This window comes from Sesamum indicum, linkage group LG6 (genome assembly GCF_026168435.1).
Source record: "Sesamum indicum cultivar Baizhima isolate 11 linkage group LG6, ASM2616843v1, whole genome shotgun sequence".
In the NCBI taxonomy this organism is placed as follows: Eukaryota; Viridiplantae; Streptophyta; class Magnoliopsida; order Lamiales; family Pedaliaceae; genus Sesamum; species Sesamum indicum.
Genome location: NC_142662.1, coordinates 20,567,698 through 20,580,008, shown reverse-complemented (window position 1 = coordinate 20,580,008; position 12,311 = coordinate 20,567,698). Strand labels below are relative to the sequence as shown.

At 34.9% G+C, this 12,311-nt stretch overlaps 1 protein-coding gene across 1 annotated transcript; it reads left to right on the top strand.

The window, feature by feature from the left end:
- Positions 1-7,965: 7,965 nt before the first annotated feature.
- ROC7 (rotamase CYP 7) lies at positions 7,966-11,659 on the top strand. The gene is made up of 7 exons (XM_011082490.3): positions 7,966-8,124; positions 8,490-8,568; positions 10,181-10,228; positions 10,320-10,343; positions 10,614-10,796; positions 10,971-11,046; positions 11,242-11,659. Exons 1-7 carry the CDS (start codon positions 8,056-8,058, stop codon positions 11,378-11,380), a joined length of 618 nt encoding a protein of 205 aa, XP_011080792.1. The 5' UTR covers positions 7,966-8,055; the 3' UTR covers positions 11,381-11,659.
- The last annotated feature ends 652 nt before the right edge of the window (positions 11,660-12,311 follow it).

Sequence of the window (12,311 nt, the reverse complement as noted above, 5' to 3'; positions counted from 1 at the left end):
CTATGAAGTAAGATTTATCAACTCAGAAAGCTTGATTGACATACTACTCAGTGAAGCCTACAACCAAATGGAGTTGGGAGCCCCCTTAGAGCCAGTCTACACCTTCTTGTACAACTTCGGGAGAGAGGTACTGCAGCCCAGGAGAATGGTATCCCCCACCCCATCACTGGGCATACGCCCTGGAGGAGGACCTATAAGATCACATTCCTAGCAGTGGACGTTCCATCAACATACAACACCAACTTGGTTAGGCCAACTTATCGCACTATGCAATGATAATGCGCTCTGATACCACTAAATGTCACACTTCTTAATGATAATATGCTCTAACACCATTAAATGTCACACTTAAATTAAACCACTTCAACATAGACCAACCCACAATTGGATATCCATAAATAATCCCGTCATCATAACCAACACAAGTATCAATTGATCTAAAAGTCATACATATATTTGTTAAGTATATCAAAATAGAACTTTTATAATTGGTTCACATCCCATACTTACTTCTAGTGTGTAACTAACACTTTCAAAATTTATGACTTTAAATTTTATTTTACTTGTGAGGAGAACAATGGATACTGGCTCAACCCAACTTGTAACACAAAATTTAGACCTATAGCTTGGTGAGTGAAACCATCAAGATCTACACCTGAAAAATATTAACAAAAGAATAAGTCTGCAATTCAATAATTAAACAACAGGAATCACCGATACATGTATGTTAAGTTAAGTTCAAACGAGACAACAATGGGCAACATATATAAATTATCATCAGTTGGATTCCAACACATCTCATTTTACTTTAGAATGCAATAATCTCATAACATGACAATCAATCACGCTATTTTCTTTTCTAATATGCTTACAAGGATATAATGTCTTTATTTGCCAACTCAGTCTCACCACTCATCAATCAATGTTTAAGTGAATTCCCCTTTGTAAACCACACAGGCATGGAGGCCTTTCATATTGCATTACAACTCTTTTGAATTTATTTTTGCCACACAGATTCATAGGGACCAATTAAAGAGGTATTCACATAATAATTATATTCAATTCTCATTGCTCTCTTATTTTTATATATCATCGTTCTTGTAAGCAACTAGTAAAGTAAGACCACATATCATCATATCTCTTCATCACAAGCATATAGCGGCAATGTCATATAACTCATGGAACATGGAAAATACGCTTTCTGTTCTTGCTTCCACCACATCATCATTCAAAGTAAAGCATCAAATAGATCATAACATATATAGTAATTCATTTTCAGTCCAATTCATACATAAAAGTAATATCAAAAGGAAAATACAACATATATAGGCAATACCAATAATTTAATTATGTTGCTTTTACCATATAATCATTCAACTTAAGTCATGAATCAATCATACACTACTCATAGGTTGTTAGCAACAGAAATCTTAGACTTCATAAAAGTAATATAGAAGAACACATATAGATAACACTAATTATTTATTTACTTCAGTTGTTAGATCATCGATGGTCTTAATTTGTTGTTTGAGTTTTCCCAAATTGATCCAACTCCTAATAAGATTTCAGATATTGATTCATTTTATAATTCAAACTTTCGAAAAATAAGAATAAAATATAAATACTTATGTCACCATGTTAATTGACCTTTTCTAGACAGACTTAACAACATCTCTGTTCTTGAAAGGATCGCGTGTACTGCCCAGAACGCGCTAGGGGAATCGATAAATAAAAATGCATAATAAGAAAATTGAAGCGTAAAAAACAAACGAAACCAAGGGGTGCACCTTTAGAGTTCCCGGGCGTTCGATTTAGTATGAAAATTTATGCAACAATAAAGTATAATCATACGAGGCTATGATGGGAAAATAAAAGTAGAAGCAAAAATTAAAATCAAAATTTACCTCTTAAAGTTCGAGCTTCCAACTGGTTAGTTTTGTTGAACGTTCACCCAAGATTCCAATTTAGAAATCCTCCAAAGATGATCTGCACCACATCGAGAAACGACACCTTGATCCCTTTGCTAGAAAGAATCAAGATTAAAGAAAAACTCATCCTTTGAGAATAATGGAGGGGGCGGCGAATTTTGTGATGGAGGAGGAAAGTTTTTGTGTTGTATTGTGTAATGAATTATTACCATAATAATCATACACAAAAAATATATTTATATACCTTGAATAGATAAATAAGAATGTATCTAGATACATTCTATAATCTATAAGGTAACTCTTCAATCCATTTCAAATAGAGAAGAGTCTAAATATGACCAAGCTAGCACTTTTCAAAAATGCAATTATTTGGTCAATATTCCCTCCATCAATTTTGCTAGTGGCACTTAATCATTGGGCCAATTTTATGTAAAATAAATTCAAGACCTAATGAATTTTAACTAAATCTAATTTAATAAAATTTATTTAATTCAATTAAATACTTAAGCCCAAATTGTCTCTTATTATTTAATGAAATTCAATTCATTAATTATATAAAGACAAGCCCAATTTAAATTAATCCAATTAATTTAAACTTGGGCTATCCATCCAATGGACCCCCATATGTGAGTAATCCAATTACTTACATCTTATGGAATTAATTCCTAATTAATTCCTTGTTCTTTCTCAATCATTTGTGTGTGACTCTTTAGGTTCACCTTTCAACTAGACTTGGGCTAGTATCCAACACTATTATTAATTAAATCTAATTTAATTAATATTTCTTGATTAACTTTTAATTAAGAAAGTCCGTCACTATGGGTGGCCGTCTAGCAATAGTCCAGGCACTAGAGACTAGGTGAAATTTTTGTTGTGAACATTTAGGCTCCTGAGTCCATACGAGTACAGTCCTTTTGTCTACCCTCTCCCTACCTTAGTCTATAGCATGAAATTAGGTGTCGGTTCCCATCCTAGACTAGGCGTCTATGCTTAATACTTGAGATCATGTTACACCATGTTTCTCGACATAGAAACCTCTTTTTCCTATTTGATCTATGATTGTGGCCACAAGTTCATAAAATGTGAACACATCTCCAAGTGCATAGGAGATACCTCTGTCACATACTGACAGGGAACGGATCCTCTTCTTAGAACTTGTCGTCATCACCACATACTCCGACTGTACTAGAAAAGGCTTATGATGATCATGTTTGTGACACAATCACCTCTCGCACAGATCCAAGATACAATCATCGTATGCACGTGACTGTCGTGATTCCTCAAGTCTGAGAACTACTCCCGTACTATTGGAGTTGGGGATTGGTGTCATGCCGACCAAGCCTCCAAGGCTTCCATATGACGATCCCCGCGAGTCAGTTCAGTCAGTTGACTACCTTGTCAACTAACCCACTGAAATTGCATAGACGTCCAATGTCTGTCGCCGATGAAACGTGGCACTCATCCAATGAATGCAATACTTAGAGCAAGTCTCAATGGGATTCTCGTTGCCTAGTCTCGAGATCCTCGACTTGAAATGTATCAGACCAACCCTCAAAAGTTGGTTCCAAAGCCGCCATCCAATTTGCAGCCTAACTACATGGGTCATCAAGTGGTCTGAGGGCATCTGTTGTGACGTTAAATCAGTGATGTAATTGGTAAGCACAACAGATACATGTGTCAAAGACGAATACTTACCATATTCGTTGGGACAATATTGCTTAAATAAAGATTAGTTGAATGGTTTCCAAAATCGCTAATCTAATTGGCTTTTTGGTCACCTATTCTAACTATACAATCTATAAAAATTCTACCCCTAAAAGCTCTACCTTGGGCAAGCATCCTCCTAATAAGTCATGTCTTCCACACAGGCTTCAATAACCTTGTTCTAGGCATACATCCTTCTAATAAGTCCTGTATTTTACAGATGCATCAATAACCCCTGTTTTGGATAGATATCCCCTTAATAAGCCATATTTTCCACACAAGCATCAACATGACCTACTCTAGGCCGGCATCCCCTTAAGTAAGCTTTGTCTTCTGTACAAGCATCAACAAACCCCTACTTTGGACAAACTCTCCCTAATAACCCTTGGTTTGTGCAGGACCTAATAAATATTGCTTTCTACAAGCATGAAAGTAGCCCTAGTAATAGTAGAAACCTCCATCATTAACTTCCCTATCAAAACACAAGACTATACCCCTTGTATGGGCTAAGAAGGCATCTACCAAAAGCATATCTTATATAAATACTTCAAGAAACTGTCTCTTGAAACAATGAAGGAAGGCCCACTCCAGGTGGACACATTTTAGCAACTAAGATCTTGACCCTAAAGTATGCCCGAGACCCACCCACAAACAATGCGCCTTGAAAAGGTACCTAAAGAATACATACCTATGCTATGCACAAATGTAATCCTTCCTTATAATGTATCCCTACATTACTACTGTTTCTTTATAGGAAAATGAACTCTAGAGAGCTCTATCCCTAGAGCTAGGACGAAAGTCATGTGCCCACTCTTAGGGGAGGATCTCTCCCAAAACTAGCCATGAAGACTAGCATTATTCTACTTATCAAAGAATTACCATGCAGATGAAGCTTTACCGCTCACCTAAAGGGGGAAGGCAAATATCACATCTTGTCTACAACACCTACCAGATCAAAGAAGATCCCACTCTCAATCAACAAACATCAAAGTTACAGAAAAAAAAAAACAACCACTTGAAGGCGACGAGCCTCAAAACCAACAGTAAACGTACATAGGAAAGAGGCAAAACTCAACTAGAAAAAGAACAACAACAAAGTAGAAATATTGTAGAGCAGATATTATAAAGCATTCAGGCCAAACTAGCCTTCAATATCCATGTCCATAGTATACTTCAAAAAACTGTTTACTAAAAAGTGGGGGTTCAAGCTTCATTTAGCAAGGGGGTCGTGGCTTTCTCCCCTTTGGAGGGCCCACCACCTTCACAACTAGATCACTTCTTCTCTTAATCTTCCAACAGGAGTATTGACTGAGGTCTCCTCAATGTCTAGGTCCATGATAACGGGGGGCATTTCTTTCTTTTTGGTTGCTTGTGCCACTCTTTCCAACATAGATAGGATTACTGTTTCCAGCTCTTCCTCACTTTGGTTGTTGCCTACCGTATCATAAATAACTTAACCATATTGTGAAGGAGGGGACGAAGGCAAACATCCCCTCTTCACATACTCCCTCTTAGCTTTCCTCGATATCCTTAGGGGCTTCCTTATCCAGGCTGGGCAATTTCTCCAAGCCAGTCTCCAAGTCAACGGAGGAGGCACGTGAGGGTAGCTTTGAACCCCAAACTATTTCTGACATATACTAGAAATGTGCATATAAAAACCAATTGCCTTGCTCGCTAACACGATCTTGAAGTGAGTCCACCGTAAGAAAGAGGCCTAGCAACTAGCCCAGGATATCTCCATGTATGCCTTCCCCTCATTGATATTGGAAAATTCAGGTACCCCTCCTCCTTGGCATTGACAATGCACTCTTCCTGGCGTTTCATCTCTACCAACAAATATTTAAACGTCTTGAGGTCCTTATACAGCTGGCGGTAGCAGCTGGACCAGTCATCTCGTGCCTTCTTCTCCTTTGCCACCATCGCTTACAACTATTTTATTTTCACGTCCCTCCCCTCGTTCTGTATCCCCATAGACACCGCCATTTGATGCAAGCAAAGTTAGCTTGTAGGATATATCTTGAACCCGGATGCCTTGGACCAAAGTCTTCACAAGTCTTGAATGAGGGACCTGCAAAAAAGACGTTAGGACTCCGACGCCCAAGTTAGTATTCAATTATAAAAAAGATAAAGGCAAGAAATATAAGACAATAATGAGTATTGAGGAATAATGAGAGAACAATCATGTTAGAGTGCTCTCATACAAAGATTTATGCTAGCAACATCCGCCCCTTTTTACTAGGTGAATAAGGCTGGATTTTATAGCCATAGTTCCCAACTGGGTGGAGAAGTATACTTCCTGGAGATTAAGGTCAATGGTTGCCACAAATAAGGCCCTTTATAATTCAATGGTGATTGGCTAGAATCTTCGAGAATTTTGTATTTTGATGAGAAGTCCTAGGGTGGATAGTCTCCCAGCGAAGAAGTGCTCTGAATTCCTAGCGGGTTGTAGGGATGCATATAAGATCCTCCTATATCTTCATGCCTGATAATAGTTTACGTGGCCATCTTTTTTGCATTGGACGAGTGGTTTCCTGCCCTGCGAGAGGGCGATACTTTTGGAAGCCAAGTTGGCCACCTGTTTGTTCATGGGTCAGTGGGCTTTCATTGGATGTAATCCTTCTCGGAGTTATTTAATTTTTTATTATAAAAAAAAAAGAAAATTTATATTAATATAATTTTTTTAAATATATTAATAATAATATAACGAGTCGCGATTTTGAATCGCGACTCGACTAAAAAAGAATTTTTTTTTAAAAAAAAGTCCCAAATCGGGATTTCGAATACCGACTTGAAGTCGGTATTCAAAATCCCGACTTGGAGTCGGTATTTGGAATACCGACTCCAAGTGCAAACTTTTTTTTTTGTTTTTTTAATTAAATTTTGTTAGTTAATTATATAATTTTGTTTAATTATGTATAATTAATATATTAAAGTTTAAAAAATTATAATATTAAAATTATATTAATATAAAAAATTATAATTAAGTGTACAAATATAATATGTATATTTTTTTTTACAGTTATAAAAAATATAATGAAGTATACAATTATTCTTGACAATCCAATACCAGTACATCTAATTGTGTATCACGACTTGGGCAATTTTTCTTTTTGTTTTCATTTAATTAAATTGTAAATAATTAATTATATAATTTCATTTAATTATACATAATTAACATATTAAAATTACAATTATATTAATTAACATATTAAAGTTATAATTTTATTTAATTATATATAATTAATTAAAATTATATTTATTTAAAAAATTATAATTAAGTGCACAAATATAATAATGTATATTTTTTTGTACAATTGTAAATAATACAACGAAATATATAATTATTCTTGACAAACCGATACCGGCACATCTGATTGTGAAGAAGAATTTTTGGAATATTTCTATAAATTTTCTATTAATTTATCATTACTATATAATTTAATTAAACAACAATACATAGAATTACGCATGTGGTTAAATATAACAAATCTAATAATTTAATTAACCAATTATATCATTTTTATATCAAATGTGATGTTTAATTGAATATTAATATAAATAGCCAAAATCATAAAATAGCCAATAATATAATTTTATAAATTATTCACAACGAGATAGATTGGGCACAAACGCGTGTAAGGCAACAATCCTAACAAAGAAATTCTTCTACGCAATTAAATGTACTAGTATTGGATTGTCAAAAATAATTATATGCTTCATTGTATTTTTTACAACTGTACGAAAAAATATACATATTATATTTATACACTTAATTATAATTTTTTATATTAATATAATTTTAATATTATAATTTTTTATATTAATATAATTTTATTTTTAAACTTTAATATATTAATTATACATAATTAAATAAAATTATATAATTAATTAACAAAATTTAATTAAAAAAACAAAAAAAAAATTGACTTGGAGTCGGTATTTGGAATACCGACTCCAAGTCGGGATTTCGTATACCGACTTGAAGTCGGTATTCGAAATCCCGATTTGGGACTTTTTTTAAAAAAAAATTTTCTTTTTTAATCGAGTCGCGATTCAAAATCGCGACTCGTTATATTATTATTAATATATTTAAAAAAATTATATTAATATAAATTTTCTTTTTTTTATAATAAAAAATTAAATAACTCATCCTTCTCGACTATGTGAATTAGCTGTTGACTGGAGACTGATTTTTCTCGGCCTCGTACTTTCAAGGGCCTTTCGTTGGGTCTCCATGTAGATTGGGCTTTCACTTGGGCTAAATAATTTTTTGGGCATCACACTTAGTCCAAGACGCGTACGCGTCAGTGTCCCATTGGTTTAATGAAGAAAAATACTCCAACAAACAAATAAAAACCCTTCTCAGTACTCAGTTTCTCAAAGCCCCAACTGCCGAAGAATCCATCATCAATCAAACAAGAAAATGGCGACAACTGCGAGACTGCTTCTCCTTTTCACTCTAACCCTCCTCCTCAGCGTTGTTCTCACTCAGGTTCTTCTTCAGCCTGATGCGTTTCCTATTTATTGCTTTTTTCTTCTTATTTTGTTTTATATTCATTTTCTGCCTGATTGCTTGTGAAATTGATAATTTCAAAGTCCGTGTTCTCCTTGATTGGTTTTCGGTATAAAGATTATCAACTGGGCTGTTGAAATTTTGGTGTAATGTTGTGAGAACTAATCTGAAAATGGGAAAAAGTTGTTACTTTAAGAAAGTATTTGGGTATCTTTCTTCCTGATCTGATAACTAGAGGTCTTGTTTTATATTTTAGTGTTGTGATCTTTGTAGTGGGCTCTGCGGTGCAGATGCATTCTTGAGTGTGTTGCATCTTTTAAGACATTATGTTCTTTGTCCTGCAGGCCAAGAAATCAAAGGAAAATTTAAAGGAAGTGACTCACAAAGTCTACTTTGATATCGAGATTGATGGAAAACCCGCAGGTCTGATCTAATTTCTGAGCAGGGTGGTTTTTCAAATATAGGTTTGAGTTGGATTTAGAGGGAGTTTACATTAATATTCTGCATAAATCGTATATATTCAGTTGTGTGGGCCTCTAAGTATGGATATTCTTGTGTTTCATAATTGGAATGTTGCTAATTCAAATAAGAAATTGTGTTTCTTGTCAAAAGGTGCAATATGATCTTCCTCCATACCTTCCTATGTATAGCAACTCTGGAGACACCCACATTCGAAGACCAAACTCTATATTTCTTACTAAATCAACAAAAGTTATGGTTGTTTTCGTTGTTAAATTAACTGAAGCATGGGCCTCTGGCTGAGTTAATTAACTGATGTTTCTTAGAATCATACCCCACAAGTAAATATTTGGAGGCCTTATGGCAATTGCAGGTTACCCCAAATCCTCTACATTCCGGGCTAGGTAGGATTGTCTTACCTGGAAACTTAAGTGTTTTTATGAATTGAGGAATTTTCTGGGGGCATCTTAGTCTTTGCAGTCTAAAGTGGTGGTTATATCTAACCATTTGAAGGGTTCACAAATGTATGCCACATGGTTAGAAGATTGATGGAGGTATAAGTCCATGGGGTAGGATGCTCTGATCACCAGGGAAGAGACAATTATGAAGTGTGGGCGATACTCAGGGGTGTGCAGTGATCGGGTACGTCAGTTGCTAAAACCCTAGCCAAAAACTGCCCAAAAGTGTATATAAAATCTGGCAGAATAATTTTTGTAACTAGGTTAAACAGCCCCAATGTGGTAAATTCCTATTGGTTCGGGAGCTTCAGGTCAAAACACAAATCTACTTGACTCATCACGCACTCCTAATGGCTACTTTCTACAAATTGATGATCGTGAGGATCTCCTCATTTGTATTTGTTCCAAAGGATATATATATATATATCTGTGTGTGTGTATCAATTTTCAACCATCAAGCACTTAAAATTAGTTTGCTAAAAAAGTGTTGTATTCTTTTGTCAATGTTTCAAGCTACCTTAATTAGGTATGTTCCTACCTACAAGAATTTATATACTTGTAACTTTGGACATGATACTTGATTTAATTCATGCACCTAGCTCTCTTGTAAATACCATCAACATAGTTCGTCAAGCTTTAGTTTGACAATTGGAAGGATTTTGAGTGCAGAAAATTGTTAGACACAAAAACAAATAAGATTAATGTAATAAATTATATTACTCTCATACTCTGTTAGTTGATAGAAATAAAGGATGAAAAGTCTGTGCCAAACAAGTTGCCAGATGAAGTTGGCAGTGGAAGTATGAGTATTTGTGTGATTAAAACATTAGAAAACGAGTGTGTTATTGTTGTAGTATTATTGGAAATAATGTATCCATGAATGCCTGGTAGTGTTTCTTTCAGATTCTCAGGTTGCACATGAAGAAAACATGACTTAGGTTCATAACTAGCATGCAAAAATTTTAAGAACATATCTGCTGTTATAGTGGTAGATATATAATATTTTGTGTTCCAAATGTAAAATTCTGAAAAATATGATTTGCATGAAGATATACGGATTATTATGTCTAGTTTTTTCATAATTTGAGCTTTCACCTAATATCAAATGTATCCTTTAGGGCGCATTACCATGGGCCTTTTCGGGAAAACTGTACCCAAGACAGCAGGTATGATTGCATTATTGGAATCAATGCCTTAGACCTCTTCGGTACCAGTGGCTTATCTTTTTAACTGATTCTTGCTTTTTTTCTCTTGCAGAGAATTTTAGAGCTCTGTGCACAGGTAATAATTTTCTATGTTTGTCACCATTCTGATCTCTTAAATGGATGACTATTAGAAGTGCAGTTGACCTGTTTTAGAATTTAAAATTGATCCTTTTGATCTGTTATAGCATCTTATAGTTGAGCATTTCCAAAAGCGTAAGCATCTACAAAAGTTTTGGACTCTACTAAAATTTCATGAAGGATCTCGGTTGTTCTGGAGCAACTGTTTTTGACTGGGATTTTTGGAATTTCATACATGGGAATTGCACTAATGGTTTTCTGCATTCAGGGGAGAAAGGTGTTGGAAAACATGGGAAGCCTTTGCATTACAAAGGAAGCATATTCCACAGAATTATACCAAGCTTCATGATTCAAGGAGGTGACTTTACTCTTGGTGATGGAAGAGGTGGAGAGTCAATTTACGGAGAGAAGTTTGCTGATGAAAATTTCAAGATTAAACATACTGGACCTGGTACTACTACTCACCATGATCTCCCACCCTATGAGAAAAAGGAGATGAGAAAAACAAGAAGGGGAACAAAAATGAAATTATACACCTAAACTAATTAAATTCTAAAGTCCGTTTTGACCAAATATATACTTGAGATGCTATTGTTGATGACATCTTAATCTATGTGCTTTTCAGGACTTCTGTCAATGGCTAATGCTGGGCCTGACACCAATGGATCCCAGTTTTTCATCACAACTGTGACAACCAGCTGGTAAGTACTAAAAATAGATATTCTAGCAGATATCCTTTTGATTCAGTCTAAAACTTTGATTCACATCTCTAACTTCATTTGCTATCCATCTGAGCTTACTGTCTCAACATCCTTTGCATTTTAATGCTGCAATGAATTGACACCATCCTGTGATCATCTTCTGTGTGTTTCATGAAATTTGTTGTTGAACTACAGGTTGGATGGCCGTCATGTTGTTTTTGGAAAGGTGCTGTCAGGGATGGATGTGGTCTACAAGATTGAAGCTGAAGGTAAGCAGAGCGGAACACCTAAAAGCAAAGTTGTCATTGTGGACAGTGGCGAACTACCCCTGTAGTCTAATTGGCTCCTACACATGCAATACTTTTCCGACCTTTTTCCTGCCCGATATCTATTTTTAGATACTCTGCTACTAAACTTATTAGAGCGACACTTTCACATGGCTTTAGCTGCAAAGTATGTGAGCTTCAACAATGAAGCCATGCTTGAGATTGACTAGATTCTGCTGCTTTCTTAGGTTTTCATATTGGGTCCTTTAGCCAGTGTACCACTTCAGTCTTGGTTATACTGATAAATTTCAATGGTGAAAGTACCAGGGAGCCTTCTAGTCTGCTAATTTGTTACCATTGCGTGGTACCATTTTTAGTGAAAAGCAGGATACTCGTTCAACCTATATTTGGTTTTTACTAGGGGTGGCAAATGAATGGGTTGGGTTGGGTCTGAATGCATTGGATAGAAAATGGATTTGAATTAATTGGTTGAAGATGCATTGGGTTGCAAATGGATCGAGTTGGGTCGATGATATCCATTTCTTTAGATGTAATATTTACAAAATTCAAAATTTTACATTATAATAAGATGATAATATTTTGGACAAAATGCATAAAACCCCCTTGTGTTTTAAAAAGTCTGCAAAAAGCACCTTCCTATTTTCAGAATAGGCTAAAACCCCCCTTATGTCTTATTTTAGTCAGCAAAAAACCCCCATTCTGTTAGCAACTAACGGGAAGTGGAGAAGACGCGCGTCTGCTGCGTTTGGTAGTCTTTTTTTGCGAGTTAGGTTGATATTTAATGATTTTTTGGATCAAAATACCCCTCTATGGGTCTATATAACACACAAAAGGGTTTTTTGCTTGTTTTGTGTATTCTTTTTGTCATTTCTCACCTTAAAAAATAAATTAAATTTTGACATATTAAATTTAAATTGAAATATTAAATTAAATTATATTGAAATTCAAATAATTTTGCAATTGTTAATTATTAAATCT

Excerpts from the sequence above, each read along its gene's own strand:
- ROC7 (XM_011082490.3), top strand. The coding sequence starts at position 8,056 with ATGGCGACAACTGCGAGACTGCTTCTCCTTTTCACTCTAACCCTCCTC. Across the intron at positions 8,569-10,180 it reads GATTGATGGAAAACCCGCAG|GGCGCATTACCATGGGCCTT; the intron begins GTCTGATCTAAT and ends TGTATCCTTTAG. Across the intron at positions 10,797-10,970 it reads GATTAAACATACTGGACCTG|GACTTCTGTCAATGGCTAAT; the intron begins GTACTACTACTC and ends TGTGCTTTTCAG.